The sequence below is a fragment of the Prunus persica genome, chromosome G6, assembly GCF_000346465.2.
Source record: "Prunus persica cultivar Lovell chromosome G6, Prunus_persica_NCBIv2, whole genome shotgun sequence".
In the NCBI taxonomy this organism is placed as follows: domain Eukaryota; kingdom Viridiplantae; phylum Streptophyta; class Magnoliopsida; order Rosales; family Rosaceae; genus Prunus; species Prunus persica.
In genome coordinates, this window is record NC_034014.1 from 12441737 (window position 1) to 12460100 (window position 18364).

General features: G+C 40.3%; 3 protein-coding genes across 3 annotated transcripts in view; all 3 read left to right on the forward strand.

Annotated features, from left to right (window-relative positions):
• LOC109949616 lies at positions 773–1234 on the forward strand. The gene has a single exon (XM_020565694.1). It carries the CDS (start codon positions 773–775, stop codon positions 1232–1234), a length of 462 nt encoding a protein of 153 aa, XP_020421283.1.
• LOC18773239 (protein STRICTOSIDINE SYNTHASE-LIKE 3) lies at positions 7980–13004 on the forward strand. Its single transcript, XM_007205257.2, has 4 exons — positions 7980–8669; positions 9245–9520; positions 11260–11427; positions 12382–13004. Exons 1-4 carry the CDS (start codon positions 8341–8343, stop codon positions 12782–12784), a joined length of 1176 nt encoding a protein of 391 aa, XP_007205319.1. The 5' UTR covers positions 7980–8340; the 3' UTR covers positions 12785–13004.
• Positions 17340–18364, forward strand: part of LOC18774155 (succinate dehydrogenase subunit 6, mitochondrial) — a 3831-nt gene continuing 2806 nt past the window's right edge. The window contains exon 1 of the mRNA XM_007207190.2: positions 17340–17653. Coding sequence (XP_007207252.2) covers positions 17465–17653 — 189 coding nt within the window. The 5' untranslated portion in view covers positions 17340–17464. The remainder of the gene's footprint in view (positions 17654–18364) is intronic.

The window sequence follows — 18364 nt, forward strand, 5'->3', positions numbered from 1 at the left end:
CTGTTTTGACTAGAGGGATGGAGATAGAAGTCAATTCTGCCTTAATCACTGAAGATGATTGGAGGGAGCCTATCATGACTTACTTACAATATCCCACTCTGCCCTCTAAGAAGATAGTCAGAATCATGGCTACAAACTACCTCATGTGGAATGAAGATTTGGTCTGAAAAAGTAAGGATGAGGTGCTATTAAGGTGCCTCGGGAAGACAGAATATATGAAAGTCATGGGAGAAACCCATGAGGGGATCTGTGGAGCTCACCAAGGGGGAAGAAAGATGTGCTGGTTAATCAGAAAGTATGGCTACTTCTGGCCAACCATGATGAAGGATTGCATCAACTATTCCAAGGGATGTGAAGCCTGTCAAAGGCACGGCCCAATCCAGCAGGCCCCTTCGGTTCCCATGAATCCAGTGGTAAAGCCATGGCCTTTTAGGGGATGGGCAATGGATCTCATTGGCAAAATCTATCCAGCCAGCAGCCAGCAGCACTGTTTTATTATTGTTGCTACAGACTATTTCACCAAGTGGGTAGAGGCCAAGCCAGTAAAAACCACGACATCTCAAGAGATCATCACCTTTATAGAAGAGCAGATCATACAAAGGTTTGGCATTCCAGAATCAATCACAACTGATAGGGGTTCTTCTTTCATATCTAGGGATATGCTAGATATGGCAGAAACATTCAAGTTCAAACTGCTTCAATCTACTCCTTACTATGCTCAAGCTAATGGACAGGCAGAATCAAGTAACAAGGTGATTATCAATATAGAAAGATGCTGGAGAAGAATCCAAAGCAGTGGCATGAGAAGTTATCAAAGACTTTGTGGGCATACAGAACTTCAAAAAGAGAAGCAACTGGCATGACCCCCTATGCTCTAACCTACGGCCATGATGCAATTCTTCCCATGGAGGTAGCAGTCCAGTCTCTTAGAATTGCTCACCAGCACGGTCTCACTGGAGAGGACTACTCTCAAACCATGTTGCTGGAGTTGGAAGAATTGGATGCAAGCAGGATTGACACCCTCAACAAACTCTTAGCAGGAAAACAGGCTGTGTCGAGGGCCTACAACAAAAGAGTCAGAAACAAGAGTTTTGAAGAGGGAGAAATAGTCTGGAAGGCAATTCTACCCCTCAGAACACACATAGCTGGATATGGGAAATGGTCACCCACATGGGAAGACCCTTTCATAATTAACCAGATCCTCAGAATGGGGGCATACAGGTTGCAAGACTGAGATGGAGTTATTCATACTGCCCCAATCAATGGCAAATGGTTAAAGAAATTCTATCCAACCATGTGGGATTCACAGGCTGTACAGACAGACCCTGGGATAAAAAAGGAACAAGACTGACCCCGTTTTCTTTTTTGTTTGTTTGGATCCATTTTTGCTTTAAAGTTGTTTTGTTTTTACTTTCAATACTGTGTCCGGTTATTGCATCAAGAGTAAATGAAAAGTAGTAAAATGCTATTTAAGGGCGACAAATAAATAAGCTCATATAAAAATAGCCACCCTCGCTGCAAAATTGTTCAAACAATAAAGAAGCTAAAAGTAGAAAAGACTAAAACCCTAGTTTCCTAAGGGTTTCCTGCAGGTTCGCCTTCTTGACAGAGAGCTCTTTCTGGAGCAGCACCCCCTGATGAAGTGAAGCCTCTGCAATTTCCAAGGCTGGCCTGGAAGCTGCAACCATGCTTTGCACAAGGAAGGTAGCCTTGGTCTTAGAACTCAGTCCAGCCCCGAGCCTGCTCTGCACCTCCCTGCACTCCGCCAGTTGTTTTTGGAGCTCTTCAATTTGCTTCTCCAGCTTGTTTGCGGTAGCCCTGGCTTCCTTGTATCCTGCAACCATCTGGTCCAGTTCTGCTTTCTGCTTTGCAAAATCAGCCAAGTTGGCTTCGTGAGTGGCCTTGCAAAACTCAGAAGTCTTGAAGGTGGGCCTGAGATCCTCATAACGATCATACAAGATGAGCACATCTCTGGCCAAGCTTAGGCCCATCTCAAGAATAGGCTTCGGAGCCATGTTCTGTCTGTGTAGCAGGTCCAAGTCCTTCATCAGCTGATCAAAGGCTTCCTTATCTTGGTCAAGCTCCAGCTCAGTGGACTGCCAGATTTTCAACCTCTCCATGGCCTCCTCCACTGCCCTAGATTTTGCCCTGCCTGGAGGAGAGCTGAGTTTCTCCAACCTATCCAATTGAGCATCCAGATCCATGGCCTCAAACTCCTCCAGTTCTGGATCAGCAAAGGAAGCCGTGGTAAATGATCCTGGAAAGGAATGAATAGGCATCTGCAGAAGAAAGCATAAGTTAAGACCAGACAGAAAATGGAAAACAAGGGGCCTAAAAATTATAGAAGCTTACAGCAATAATAGTGGGCTTTAGGGGGCTGGTCACCACTGCCAGGGCGCCAACAGCTTTAGGCACTTCTACCTGAAAAGGCTACAACAGTTAAAAAAGGGAGAACAAAGCAGAATCGCAGGAAAATATGGACAGGTAAGGAGGAAAATTACCACGGCCACAGGAACAGCGGCAGCTGTCCCCACCACAGCCTCCGGGACTACAACAGTTAGTTCTGCCTGATCCACAGGCTCTGATGCAGACCGCTCCGCCTGATCCTCAACAGCTGGAGCAGCAGTAGAGTGCTCTGCCTCGGCATTCTCAAATAGGGCCAGTTCTGAGCTAGTCAGCTCAGCCCTTGGACCCCCTTGTTGCCTCTGCGCTAAGGCAATGCTCTCTGCAATCACCTCAGCAGGGATCTCCTCCTACAGAACAGGGGTTAGAACAGAAGGAATGGGGCGAAAGGGGAACTGATACAAATCACAGAAATAAACCTCACCTCTCCTTCCACCATTGTTGTTTTTTCCTGAGGCATTCCTTCCAACTCTTCCAGCTCTTTTTCCTGCTCCACCTCCTCAAAAGCCTCTCGCAGCTCTTCATCCGTCCCAGAAGTAGTGGTAGGGACTGCCGCGGTTTCTTCTATGGCAACATACTCCACTTCACTCCTCTTTTTAAGTTTTTTCAACTTAGTAGGAGTAGGGGAAGGACTTTCAGCTGGACAGAACAAAAAGCAAAGATTAGGAAAAAGAAGGCAAGCCAGAATAAGTGTGAAAGGAATAGCTGGAACATCACGAGCTTACCTGAAATGCCAGGCCGCGTGGTATTGTCCGGAGGAGAGACAGGTCCTTTTCTTTTTCTTCTGACAGAAAGAGCGGCCTCGGTAGGGGTTTGTTCCACCTGGACTTCATCTTCTTCATCTGCAGAAGGAAGCTCCAAGTCCCCGGCGGCAATAACAGAAGAAACTGCACCAAGAAGTTAGAAATTAGAAACCAATTCAGCAGGAAAAGACAGAAGAAACAAATGAAAAAGAAACTTACCGATCACTTCTCCAGCCTGAACAGACTGCCCACCTACGTTGGTTGACAGAGAAGGATCTGATATAGGCAGAACAGACATTAGAAATCGGTCATCAAGACAGAACAAATCCCAGACAGAATCAGAAATCTACCTTTTATGATTTGTGCATTGATGTCTTTGATGGTCTGGACCATGGCGTTTTGGCGCCCCCATTCGCAAAAATAAGCCAGTTTTCCCAACCATCAAAAAGCACCTTGAGGGCAGTAACAGAAGCAGGCAGACCTTGGAATCTGGCTTTCCACCAAGCGTCAAAATCAGCGGAACTGCAGGAATTCAGCTCCCACAAGGGATAGAGGGCATCCGTGCTGTTGTTGATTTTGTTCACTGCACACTGGGCATCCTTGTGCACCTCCAGATCATCTGCATCCCTCCAAGAGGAGGCCCGATTGCAACTCCGATATGATTTCAGCGGAATGAGCTGAGGACAGCCAAGCTACCTTGCACAGAAGTTGGGCTGATAGACTTCTGCCCCCAGATGATAATTTGGGGGTTTGCCCCCACCATGGGGTAGATCTCTGGGCAGAGTGATGCTCAGAAATTTCCTCCTGAAGTTTGTTCTGGCAGCCTCGTCTTCTGGCTCCTTTTCAAACAACCGAAATCCAGTCTGAAACCAGGGATAGGTCCTTCTGATCACCACTTGCCACTGAATTGCCGACCTTTTTGTACAATGCCTGAAGAGCATCAAGTACTCCTCAATAGAACGTTTGGGCACTTCTGCCGATATCAGAGGAAAGGCCAGGACTTAGTCTTCAGGCAGAACTATGTCTGGGAACCTTAACTCTGGAAAATAGACCTGCAGCCAGATCTGGATCATCCAGAATGCGCCAGGGGCCGACAGGTTCAGTGGATTCTCCAGGGTGGCAATGTGCAGATTCTTGAAAAGGTGAGCCAGAACTGTAGGCCCAAGCCCCACATCAGTGTGATTGTGAAGCGCTTCTGCCAGATGTCTGTACTCCAGCAGAACTGCAGAAGACCGATTGGGGAAAACGAACCGGTTCAGCCAATACAGAAGGAACAACATGTGTTGTTGATCCTTGTCCTTCTCAGCACTAAATTTTTTCAGATAATTGGAGAAAGAGCAGTTCTGGTTGATCGTGGCTGAAGAGATAGTGAAAGGAGTGGCCACTTTCTCTTGGTTTTTTCTCCTGTGATAATCTCCAACAGCATCAACAGGCCTACCATGGGGCCTGAACCCAAAGATCTGGGCCATATCCAGCAGGGTTGGCACCATAGGACCCACACGGAAATCAAATGTGTTGCTGGCAGAATTCCAGAAGCACAAAGCAGCGGCAAGCAGGTTCTCATCTCTGTTAATTGACTGCTTGGACATGAGAATGGCATCATAAATCCTGGCTCTCCTCCAGTGACCCACATATCTCGGGAGAAGTCTGTCAATCCAGTCTGCCCATTTGACCGGACTGTTCCTCACCTCGCTGGACGAGAAAGACCGGCTCAAATTCTTGCTAACCCAAGAATAAGAAGCCAGGGCAGAAGTACTCTCAAAGCACAAATGAGCCTCGGCATCCTTTTTCAGCAATTCTGCCATCTCGGCCGGAACAGGACCAAACCAGTGAGGCCCTAACACCAGGGTGTTCTCGAATAAATGAAGGACATTCTCATCCAAGTTCTCTTGGGCAAAGGGATGAAGCTTGCTCCTGACTTCTATCGCATGAGCATCAATCCCGGTCCCAGTGATGTAATCGGGAGGAACTAGAGCTGAAGAAGACTGAGCACGAGACTTTGGGGAAGACATTTCTGATTCGAGGGAAGAAGCAGAGAGAGAGAGTGTGAAGGAAAAGGAAACAATGGAAATCCCGAAGAAAGCTCGGAAGAACGGAGTCGGAAGGGCTAGGTTTTCAGAAGCGTTGAATTTGAATTTCTTTTAAAGAGAAGCTCAAAAACGTGGGAAGAAGAAGATGGGACGGCACCTGATAATTATTAGCTAGTAACTAGCTAATAAACTAGCCGTTCTTCCACGAACTCTAGTTCGCGGTAGGCGGACGTGGCAAGCGTGGGCTAAAAAAAGGGAAAAGACTAGCGCGCAAATTAATGGCAAAAACATTAAGTCTGAAACCGTTCCAAAACGATTCAGACTTAGGGGGCATTGTTTGGGCCTAAATCTAGCACGCCAAATTTCAAAAGACAGGCCCATGGTAAAATTACCTGCCCAGCCCAAAAAGCTTGAGGATAACAAAAATTAGGATCCAGACAGATTGGGCTTCACACCAGCCCCCAGCCCAAGAAAGACCAAACGTGGAAACTGTCATTTGGGCTTCAAGGATCAGCCCATAATTTTTTGGGTTCAAACCCAAGGGATTAAAAACATACCCACGTGACTACCTCAGCTTTGAAAAGTCAGCAATTCCAACTAAAATAAAAATATGAGAGGGACATCTCTGAAGCACTGCTAACAGAAGATCAAAACCCATCTATGTTCGGAGATTTTGCTCCAGAGCAATACACCATCTTCCGAGGAATTCACGGATCACACTTTCTAAAGTTAGAACAGGAAACAGAGAGTTGTTCAGAAAATACAAAAAGAAAACCAACCGCCATAAAATTTAGCCCACACAGACAGTGGCGTTGGTTGAAATAAAAAGCTGCCACCCAGGAAACTAGGGAAGGGACTGCTTTAGGAGGTGACTACTGAGAGCCTATCTGCCATGATTGATAAAAATCCCTTTTACTTTACATTATAGGAGATCTTTTTACCGCCCATTAATAAAAAGCACATCCCCAAGAGGGTCTCTTATAAAAGCGGAAATAGGCAAGGAAGAGAAGGACACTCAATTCATCAATCAATCAAAAAAACACAACCAAAATCTCACTTGGATTCCAAGAGAAACCAGCTTTAGATCATAATTCCAAAGTTCAGACTTAGAAAATAAGTCTTCTAAAACGAGATCTCTCTCGTTACAAATTTGGTTCAGCAAAAGCCAAGAATAGCCACTTCTGCCCCTTCAAACTGAAGAAGCTGTAATTCTACCCACTCAAAAGCCTCACGAAGCGTGAAGCAAACATAAAGCTCTGCCAAAATCGAACTTTAGTATCGATTTATAGCTCAGCCTAGCATCTGAAATCACGAAGCAGTACAGACCGACCCAGGCGCGTCCAGTCCAGCCCAAACCAGAGCCTTCCATCCAAGCAGAAGGGAGTTCCGGCCATCTTTTAACCTTCTTAGCGTTGATATGCATATTTATTGTTTTGTAAAAAGCAGTTCTGCCTAAAACAGACCAACTTCTATCGAATATTTCTGACCAGAACAGTCATTTGATACTGAGATAAATTATGAAAGTCCTCACCAGTCTGAGGCAAGAAAAGAACTTACTTGGGAGATATTCCTCACTCAAATTCACAATCGTTTGTTTTAGAAGTCAGTAACTTGGGGCGCAAGTTATCCACTCTAAAAAGAAGTCTGCTAGGATTTACATTGCTAGCAGTGGCACGCTCACACACCAAAGAAAGCTGACTTATCGACCAACAAATGGTCTCCAAGCCAGTGGGGAACTTCGCCCCTCCATCTCAGGAGTAAACACAAAACGGGTGAACACACACTCCATTTTACAATTCTTGCAATTTAACCCTGAATTCGCCATCATCATACCAACATTGGCACATGCTTTCAAAGAGCTTTAACATATATATATATATATATATATATTAACTAACATGTGATATAAAAATGATTCTCTGATGAAATATTAAAGACCTACATACAAACTAATGTAACTCATGCTTATGCCCAATAATAAATTTGACAAATACAGTATATCACTTACCTCGTGAGTCATTTTCAACTTCAAAATTTCTACAAATATGGCAATGTTGCCCTTTTAGATCTGGACGTCAATCCCAAACACTTTTCGTCTTCCTCAACCCTTGTTTCGACCGTGCTCAATGATTTCAAAACCAAGAGAACAACACAACGGTCGCTGTCACCAGTTTCCAACTCAAGACGTTGCTCAAGGATTGATGAATGTTCTGACTAGAAAGACCGAACCACAAAGATGATAATATAAAATACACGAACACTTTCTTTCGCATGAATGAGAAACCCAAAAAAATGAGGGTTATACTTCTATGTTCTTCCTGTAATCGAATAAGGAATAACAGGGGCGCTCTCTCTTCAGTGTTATTGGTCTTCCTCAATCAAAGCTGATAAAAAATTGGCCACTTAATTGAACAAACCGAGCAGCTGGATTGGAGGAGACGTCTGTTTTTGACTCGACATTTTGGAGGGAGGAGAGAGAAGAATGCCTCGTTCTAATATAACACTTACACTTACAATTGCTTTTCATGCAGTCGTTAGATTAGATCCAACAGTGTTCTCATGTAATGTTCTCACATAAGCGTTCTCACTTGATCCAAACCGAAAATGAAAAATAGAGTAAAGTGACGGGCTGCTGTTACATGAAGAGTTGTTCCAAAAAGAAAATTTGGGCTGTGAGACCATATGGATGATTTGATGATATTGACCGAAGGAACTTGGGCTTGGACCTTTTTGTTGGGGTTTTCCTTTCCTTTTGCTTTGTTAACTTAACTGACTGGCTTGTCGATCTCTGTTCACCGCTTGTCCTTTAGCCTATGGCCAATACGAGCCTTGTTTCAATCAAAAGTAGATTTGACCACTTCCCTCCTCAAATCAGAGCGATGGCCATTGGTACAATACAACACTAAAATTTGGAAGAATTGTCATTTCTTTATAAAAATTATTGTATTTTTGTCCAAAATGGTAAGCCATTGCCGTGAACGCCTCCTATCTACCTCACTTGATGACTGGTGAGTCAGTGACAAGTGACCTACCTACCCCTCTTGGCTCTTCCATTGCAACTTCCTTTGCCCATTTTCTTATTCTTCACATCTTCTCCCTCTCTATTCTCAACTTTTAGTCCTCTCTCTCCTTCTCTCTCTAGCTGAGACCAGAGGTAGGAGGCAATGAGACCTACCAGAGTACTGGCGGCTCTGTTCCTTGTGCTAGCTCTGTACTGTGGGCTAGACCCTTTCAAGCACAGTGCGATTGTGGACTTCCCGGACTTCGAAGCCTATAAGGTGGACATGCCCTCTTGGTCCTCGGTTCCTACAGAGAGAGACCCCGAGAATCTTCTGCAGAAATCGGAGATTAAGTTTCTGAACCAAGTGCAAGGCCCTGAGAGCGTCGCCTTTGACCCACTTGGCCGTGGACCTTACGCGGGTGTTGCTGATGGCAGAGTCTTGTTCTGGAACGGCCAGTCTTGGACTGATTTTGCCTATACTTCGCCTCATAGGTGAGTTTTCACAAATCGGGTTCTGCGTTTTACTCAGTTTTTCATTTTTTATGGTGGGTTTTACTCAGTTTTTAAGTTTTAATTGTGGGTTTTACTAAAAAAGAAAAGCACATTTGTTAGTTTAATGTAAGCAAAATTCTGTTGATTGTTCTCAAGAACGCAACTCCTTTTATTATGATAATTGGTCATTTGGAAATTATGTTTCTCCGCTCTTCTGACTACCAATTTTTAATCTCGGTTTCGATTGAAGCTTCAAAATTTAGTTACTTTCATGGATGCCATCTATTAAGTTTCTGACATTTATACTTCTTGGTGAATTCGTTTACATGAGAAATTCGTTATTGTAGCCAGACCACTTATTGAAACAAGTTGTTTGATCATGGAAAAGGAACTTATCAGTGTAGGGATGAGGAGTCATTTAGTAATGTCCTCATTGGATTTTAGTTGCTTCTTGCATCTTCTATTTTGAGAAATAGTAACTAAATCTGATGCAGCTGTGTTTTTGGTTATTTACTTTTCAAATATTACTGTTTGAAATGATATATTTCTTTTTTTATGTCTTGTTTTGGATACAGGTCAGATATATGTAGTCCAAAACCATCACCTCTGAGTTACTTGAAGAATGAGCACATCTGTGGAAGACCTTTGGGGCTTCGCTTTGACAAGAAAACTGGTGATTTATACATTGCAGATGCATATTTTGGGCTGTTGAAGGTGGGGCCGGAAGGTGGTTTGGCAACTCCACTAACAACTGAGGCAGAAGGGGTGCCATTAAGATTTACTAATGATCTAGACATTGATGAAGAAGGGAATGTTTATTTTACAGATAGTAGCACCACATACCAGAGGAGGTAGGTTATGGTTTTCTTGAAATTCTCTCTGCAATAGCATTTCTGCCAGTAGGTTATGCCTTTTCCGTTTGAATGTTGGGAACATGTGGTTTGAGATTGGCATTCTTATTGATGTGAGTGGGCCGTAAACTGTTGTTCACCATTTCTGAAGATGTCTGCTTAATTTGTTATTATATTTCACTGACCAGTAATAGCGGATTTTCCAGTTACTCTAGGGCATTGTAGAATTGTGGAAGTCCACCATAAATTTGTTGCATTGCAACAGCTGTTATGATGAAAGGCATTGCAATCCCATTTGAACTTTAAAGCATAATGCCTAATGAAGTTCTCCCTTAGTTCGTTGCAACTTTTTACATTCATAGAATGTTGACTTGACATCAATGGCCCATTCACTGAAAATTAGGGTGCTCAATTGTTTGTGTATATATTCTTACTAGTCCTGTTCCCATTTTGTATTTGTTGATATACCTGAATTGTTTGTCTTTTCTGTGCTTATGGACTTTGTATAAGTCATATATTTGGATAGAGTGGGAATTCCTTTGTTTTGAATTTCACACTTAACTCATGCAACTGATTTGATTGAGTGACTTTGACCATCTGCTTTCTATGTCAATCTGGTATTAGCAGCAGATGCTGCAGTGAGTTGTCAGTCAATGATATGCTTATGATCAAATAAATTATTGATAGTAAATAATACTGATGTAGAGTAAAGAAATAAGCCAGAGATCAATGAGAGATTGGAGTGAAAAAGCTAGGCAAAGTCAAGTCTCTTTACAAAAAAGGCCTATAGGTGGCTTGATAATGAAATCCTACTGGGGTAAGGAAATAAACATATTATAGTAACAATAAAATCCCTAAAATGCTAATAATACAAACTAAACAGAATAAGTCTAATTTCCATCTGTGTGCCCCAGCCAAATTACTTGATTCGTTCCCGGTTAGATACTTTAGAAGATAGTAGTTGAAGAATTGTTGAATGTCCTAATTTATGAGTCTTAAGCTTCTTTAGGTGATGGAATACAAAATGAATATTATATTTTTCCATGTATCTTTCTCTCTCTCTATCTCCCTCCATATATATTATATTATAATATATTTCACATTAGAACTAACATCTGTGGAATAATGACATTGTGGATCAATTGAGAATCTATGAATATCATGACTACTGCACTAATTCTCAATATGTGCGTTTCTTTTAAATCATTTCCCATCTTTTTTGAATTAATTGGTTGTTCCCTGTCAAGTCGGTTTGTACAGCATCTTATCCAAACAATCTGAACCTCTATGTGTTGTTACCATTGCCAATGCGATTTCTGAGGATTTCATTTTTCCTATTTAAGGTTTTTTCTTTTGAATTTACAAATCTCTTGATGAATCCTTCATTCATTGTTTGCTTATTGCTGAATCTTGTTTTTCGCAAAAGATTCCTTACATTTTTCATATCATCAGTTAATTACTTTCAAACCCTGAGTAATGTACAAAGCCAAAGATGAATCAATTAAATGACTCATTAGTGTAGATGAAATGTCGTGCATAGGGCCCTTTTCTTTTGAGCAGCCCCTGACAAATCTTCAGTCCTGTTCTTACCATATTGTGGGAGTCTATTTGTTTCTTCTATTTTTTTGTTGCCACATTGCTCATCCAAAATATGTGTCTTTTTCCATTTTGCCTTTGTACTTACAATTTTAACGTAAGAGAATCACTTTGCTTGATTCTAACAGAGTGATTTCATTCAGGAACTTCATGCAGTTGGTTTTCTCTGCAGAGGATACTGGGAGGGTCCTAAAATACAACCCAACCACAAAGGAGACCACTGTTCTTGAGAAGAATCTCCAATTCCCAAATGGTTTGTCTCTAAGCAAGGATGGTTCCTTCTTTGTTTTTTGCGAAGGATCCATAGGCAGGTGAGTTTGTATCTTCTTTCGAACACATTCAACTTACCATGTTATGATCACTGTGTGTCAATTCTACCCTGCGTTTAGGTCTGGGCCATACTTGAGTAGGTAGGATATACACGATGAGTCATGGACCCTTGTTCTTTTCCATGATATGATGGATGTTGTCTTACACACACTGCAATATATTTGATTGCCAGGGAACCAAATTTGGGGATGAAAACTTTCTCCTGGATCCTATGAATCTTCTTTGCAGTTTTTGGGTAATTTTGAGGCTAGGATACCATTGATCTCGAATGATTAAGCTGTTAAGAAATTGGCCCCAAAAATTAATAACAAGTACAGTTCGACTGCACCTAACACTGTTGTCATAATGTACGGCCATACCATGGCTTAACTGGATTGGGCCTGAAATGAATATAACAGAAATGATTGGAAATAGGCAGGTACAAAAGTTCAAACTTATGACTTGAACCAAGCTTTGATACTCTGTCAACTTACTCATATTTGAGAGGTGCTCAATAATTCATATCAAGCAGAACTCAATGTATTAATGATTACTTTCATGTAAAATCTCATATGCCATCTTCACGTAAGTGTCTTAGAAAGCCGGTAACTACTGGTTCCTGGAGAATCGATATAAATTTCACTTCAAAAGCTGCAGGAGGTGTTTACAAGAAATTAAGTGCAAAGCACCGTACTTTACACTGCTTATTTTCCATTTAGGGAAGGGTAATAAGAATTAAGAACTGGGATTTCTTCTGGGTCAGAAAAGTATGACGGAAGCTTTTTCTGTATGATTACAAAATGAACAAGCATCCAGAGTAAATTGGTCTGATATAATTAATTGTGGATAAGATACCTCAGAATATTACGTGTACTGTTTGCAGCTATCTTAAGCTAAAAATATATTTGTCAATCATTTTGTACTTAATGATAAATCCCATTTCATTATTGATGTAGATTACGCAAGTATTGGTTGAAAGGTGAAAAGGCAGGAACTTCAGAAGTATTTGCCGTGCTGCCTGGATTTCCTGACAACGTCAGAACTAATGAAAATGGTGACTTTTGGGTAGCAGTCCATTGTCGCCGGAATATGTACACTCATCTCTGTGCTTTATTCCCTCAAATAAGGAAATTCCTACTCAAGCTTCCAATTTCAGCAAAGATTCAGTTCCTGATTCACATTGGGGGCCGACCCCATGCAGTCGTTGTGAAGTACAGCCCAGAGGGCAAGATTTTGCAGATATTGGAAGATAGTCAGGGTAAGGTTGTTAAAGCTGTCAGTGAAGTGGAAGAAAAGGATGGAAAATTATGGATGGGGAGTGTTCTGATGCCCTTCATTGCAGTCTACAACTTAGCTTGAGGTAAAAGAGTCAGTTTACCTAGTACTATTAGAATGTTAGAGGTTTCTTCAACCTCTCATTCCCTCCCTCTTTTCTTCTCTATAATTTTCCTACTTTAAAAATGTTGAGGGCTGGGGTTGTCGCTTCGTGCATCTCCGTTGTAGGTGTTTCCAAAATGTGTGCTTTAACTTTGTAATGACCTCGTTTTTAATTATACAGGGGTTAATTTGCTTCGTCATCTATTGTTTCTACATCTGCACTTCACCAAGTAATTTATTATTATGTATTGGTTAAATACTGGATATAATTCAATCAGAGCACTGCTTTGATTACAGGTAATATTTCTCGAATCAGAAAAGGATATAACAAACAGTTACTACAAATTACAAGTAGGTAATGGCAGAGATATTATAACCATGAGAAATTATAATTTATGAACATGCTTGCTTTAGGCAGCATTGGCACCTATATGTATGAAAAATACGAATTTCATTTTAAAAAATCTGAACAAGGAGCTGAGCCACCAAGAAATCTCACTCGTCGTTAAAAGATGAAAACCAAACGAAAATTTCTAATGTTTTCTTAAGCTGCACATAAGGGTGCCCCTTTTTGCCACCACTATTCCTTAAAGCAAATCTTGAAGTAGCTCATCCATTTTTGCAAGAAAAGCTTAACCAAATATCTTTCTCTCATGCAGAGCCTCTTAAACACAGAATACAGCAAGACTCAAAGTGATGATTGGATTGGATTCTATAATATCTTAAGCATAACTCCATCAAATATCTCTCTCATGCAGAGCCTCTTAAGTATGAAACTAATTAGATTGGATTGTACTTGACAAAAAAAAAAAAAAAAAAAAAAAGATTGGATTGTATTCCCAAAAGCAAATACATCATCCGATCCAATTATGTCGGTTTTTGAAATTAGGAATCCAATTCAATCCGCTAAATCACCAAAACTGATTAAAATTGTATTGGATTGAATTGGATCAATTGGTTTGGGCGGAATGGATTGAATTGGATTGGATTCTCATAAGTAAATCCGTCATCTGTCGGTTTTAGAAATTAGAGATCCTATCCAATCCACCAAATCATTGAAACCGATTAAAATTGTATTGAATTGAATTGGATTGATCGTTTTGGGCGGATTAAAGTGAATCGTGCACATCCCTAAGAAATACCATTACAACAATAGCTAGTCAACATTGATAAACCAGATATAAGGAAGATTGAAGGAGAAAGAGGGGAGGGGGAGGGGGTGTGGCTAGGTTTTATTTGTAGGGAAAGAAAGGGGTTTTTTTTTTTTTTTTTTGGTCGAAATCAATTCATTTAAAGCCAAAAAGGGCAAACAGAACAACAACAGGAGAAAACACCAAAAGCAAATAAACAATAACAGGGGAGGGCAAGGCAAGGCATCCATATTCAAAACACGAACCAGAGACGGTGGTGGTCTTTCCAGCTCCGCCGCTCTAATACCTATCGCAGCCGCATTATGGGCGGCGTGATTCACTTGACGAGGAACCCATCTCCAATCAACAGAAGAAAATGACTCACTCATACGCCTGATTTCATCCAGATTCTGTTACCATCCTTGCCATTAACCCCATCCAAAAGAACTTTAGAATCTGATTCCAAAACAATTCGTTTATTCGCCATAGATAAAGCATGAGAAGCTGCCAAAGCCTCGGCCACAAGCGCAGAAGCACAAGAACTGGATTTAGCAGCTCCCCGCAGAATCTACCCTCAGCATTACGAATGACAACTCCCAGCCAGACCAACCTTCATCGTATCCTTCCGCCAAGCGCCATCAAAATTATAATTAACAACACCCGTCACCGGGCGACACCAAGTAGGAGAGCTAAGAGGAGGCATGGTCTCCTCACTCAAAGCAGAAGGAGGGGGACCTTGCTGCTCTAAACTCCGTGGCAGCAGTAACAGCCAGCAAAATTAAATACCACCACCCTGCAACGGGATTTCCATATCTCCCACGCAATAAAAGAAACCAAAGGAACATACGTATCTTGGGAAGTGTACCGATCAGTCCAAATGTTGGTATTAGAACCATTGAGAACTTGTACCTGAGCATTTTTCATCAGCATGTCGCGCCCTTCAACGAGACTAGCCCATAGCCACACGAGGGTCGAGACCTATTAGCAGCATTCTGGATTGGAAGAGAAAGGGTTGACATCAAAATGAGATAGCATTAAAAACAACAATAGTATTAACCACTTGAGAGAGAGAGAGAGAGAGAGAGTCACGGGAAGGCTAATTAAATAGTTAATAATATCTTTTTTATTGTTTATATTACTAAATATATTGTTGGTCAATACTTAAAATTATAAGAATTTTTTTTATTGTATAATATATCATAAGTATTACTTAAGACATGAGTCTACAATTAGAAGCTTTTTTATGAGTAGCAGACATGGGCTTAGCCAAGTTGGTTAGAGTGGATGTGCTCCTCACTTTATAATGAGTTCGAATCCTAAAGGCATTTTAGTCGAGAGCAGGTACTACAATGGTAGCCTCCCCTTTCCCCTGTGCTTGACACCTAGGTTCGAAATCTTAAGGGGTTTCTTTCCTCCCCATGTAACTCAAAATAATAATAAAAAAAAAGGCATTTTAATAATCAAAATAGTTTTCATTCCAATTTTTGACAATTTAGTAAATAGTTTAATGAGAATCAATTTTACTTTCATTCTGATTCCAAACAGTTAATAAACACTTCAATGAGAATGTTTTGTAGTGACTCAATTCATCTTCACTCCTATTCATGCTCACTCCCATTCATGTTCACTTTGATTACGAATTAATAAATCTACCATAAGTTCCTTCAACCTCTAAAGACACTCGACACGTTCAACAAACATTTAACCAAGCTATGACACGATCATTTTCACTAGAAACAACATAAAGAGCCAAAGATTTCGAAAAATCAAGGTACATGATTTACACCCCTAGAATTCATACTAAAGAAATATTTAAATCTCAGGTATTATGCTCTTTGTGTAACACCATAATGTTTTAAGAAGGGATAATTATCGAACTATCACCTGAACTTATACCTCAGTTTCAATTTGTCACCTTAAAGAAAAAATTAAGAGAAATGCCACATTAATTTTTCAAAATCCATGATTTGTCATCTGACTTTAACACCATCTAATTTTCCATCCATTTTAAGGGTACTTTAGTCTTTCCATTTTCAAAAAAAAAAGAAAACAAGAAAAAGGCTTAAATGTTAAAATGGTCCTTGTGTTTTATCTCATAGGCCAATTTAGTTTCTGTGTTATCAATTTGGGCAATTTGGTCCTTGTGTTTGTATATGTTAGTCAATGTGGTCCATTCCCTTCAAAATATAAAATATAAAATATTTAAAATTAATTAAAATAAAAACTGTAATTGATTATAAAATTTTAAATTCAATCTGAAAATGAAATATTTTTTTTTTTAAATTTCACCTTCCCCAATTTCGAGCACACACCTCAACCACCTCCCAAATCCAGCCACTCTCACCACCACCACTCCAACCCCAAACCATAGCCACCCTCACCACCATTCCAACCCCACCTAACCACAACAACTCTCTCTCTCTCTCTCTCTCTCTCTCTCTCTCTCTCTCTCTCTCTCTCTCTCTCTCTTGGCTTCCTCTCTGACAAATCACGAAGATCTTCATAGCCGGTCACCGTAACCTTGATGGCTCTACCGCCAATTGATCATCCTCGCTGCAGCAAAAGTCAACAATATTCAGGCCAATGGATCGAAGAGGAGAGAGAGATGAAGAGTAGAGTATGAGAAAATCTTAAACATAAGAGAGAAGAAAAATTGCAGCAAGAAAAGAGTAGGCATCAATTCAACTAAGAACCCTTTTTTTTTCCTACAGGAATCGAGACCATTTGAGGTTGAGGTTGTGTGGCTTTTAATCATTTTAGCATTATTATTATTTGAGTTTAAATCTTTATAATTAATTACAGATTAAATATTTTTATTTATTTATAGGTTTTAACATAATTTTGATAGAAAGGATCAAATTTGTTAACATATACAAATACAGGGACTAAATTGGCCAAATTAATAACACAGGGACTAAATTGGTCGATAAGGTAGAACACAAGGACCATTTCGACATTTAAGCCAAAGAAAAAAGAGACATTTCTCTCTCTTTCTCCCCTACCCCGCCCCCAAAACACATTGCACAGAAACACACCCTCCTAAGATATAAGTTCAAAAATATGTCTACAAAAATCCCTTTTAATAAGTAAGGTTTCTTCATTAATTGCACGTCATTTCCATCAGGTAGTGAAAATTTGCTCCCATTTCCATCAAGTCTACTTAACACGTGAGGGAAAATTCCCTATCAGTCTAAACTCAACTTCTGGTTTTCTCGATGTTCTAATCCAACATATCATAATCTAATAAATCAAAGAGATTACTATGTTCATAATCAATGAAAAATAAAGAAAACAAAAATAAATAAAATTACCAACGTGGCGATATCCCATTGGTTGCTGGACCAAACCACACCAAAACGTTGTCGTATAGGAGTACACCCTCCCGCACTCGTCGTCTCATCGTTGAACAACATTTTATATAAAATGAAATGAGAAAGGAGAGTGAAATCTGGAACGAGCAAATAAGAGTAACAGCGACACTCTGATTTTAGATTAAAGAAGAAGAAGAAGAAGAAGAAGGCGGCAATAGGATATGGCCGATTCTTCGTCACCACAGTCTTTCTTCAAAAAGCATTGGGACGGTTACAAGGATTTCTGGTGCGAGAGGTTCTCCTTCCTCAGCAACTACTCCAAGTTCGTCAAGCGCGATAAGCCTCTTCCACCTTGGTCTGAGTCTGATGTCGAAGCTTTCATTGCTTTTGACCCTGTTCATGGCCCCGCTGTAATTTCTAAACCTTCTCTTCTTTTGTTCCCTTCATTTTACTCTGCCTCTATCTGCGCGTAAATGTTTATGTTTGTAATGGGTTTTTGGGTTTCTTTGATTTTGTTGTTTTTTGACCTTCGTGGATCTGGTATTCGTATTTTTGTTTGTGTTGGATTGATCTTTGTTCCTTTTTTTTTTTTTTTTTTAATGTTATTCATCTGGGTATTTTTTTCCATTTGATTTCATTTTGAGCTGTGCGTTTTTCAGTCATTGATGTTTAAGTGTCCATTTCTGTTGTAGGATGATATCCCAGGTATGTCTTATTTTTGGATATGAGGTTTGGTTTTTCTTTTTGGAGATGAATAATTTTGATTTTGAGTTGATAATATTCATCTGGGCAGGCTTTGTTTGTTTGTTTGTTTTTTTTCCCATTTTATTTATGTTTGCATTTCCCTTGGATTTCTTTGTTGTTTGTTGTTAATTTTAAGTTGTTTCTCTCTTATCCGTCACATTTTGGCTTATAATTGAAAAATAAATGTTTAGCTTGATACCTCTGTACTTGACTATAAAATCCTTTTACTAGTCATCATCTTTGGTTCTTCTTAACTGCAGTGGACCTTCGTTACTAAAGTGGTAATTGTTATGGTGAAACTATTGCTCGTTTTATGTGTTTGTTACCAGTTCTGAGTAAGGTTGGAATTTTGATATACGGATGGTAGGTTAGTGGGG

Coding starts and splice junctions, on each gene's coding strand:
- LOC18773239 (XM_007205257.2), top strand. CDS start 8,341: ATGAGACCTACCAGAGTACTGGCGGCTCTGTTCCTTGTGCTAGCTCTG. Junction 8,670..9,244: donor GCCTATACTTCGCCTCATAG/GTGAGTTTTCAC, acceptor TTTTGGATACAG/GTCAGATATATGTAGTCCAA. Junction 11,428..12,381: donor TGCGAAGGATCCATAGGCAG/GTGAGTTTGTAT, acceptor TTATTGATGTAG/ATTACGCAAGTATTGGTTGA.
- LOC109949616 (XM_020565694.1), top strand. CDS start 773: ATGCTGGAGAAGAATCCAAAGCAGTGGCATGAGAAGTTATCAAAGACT.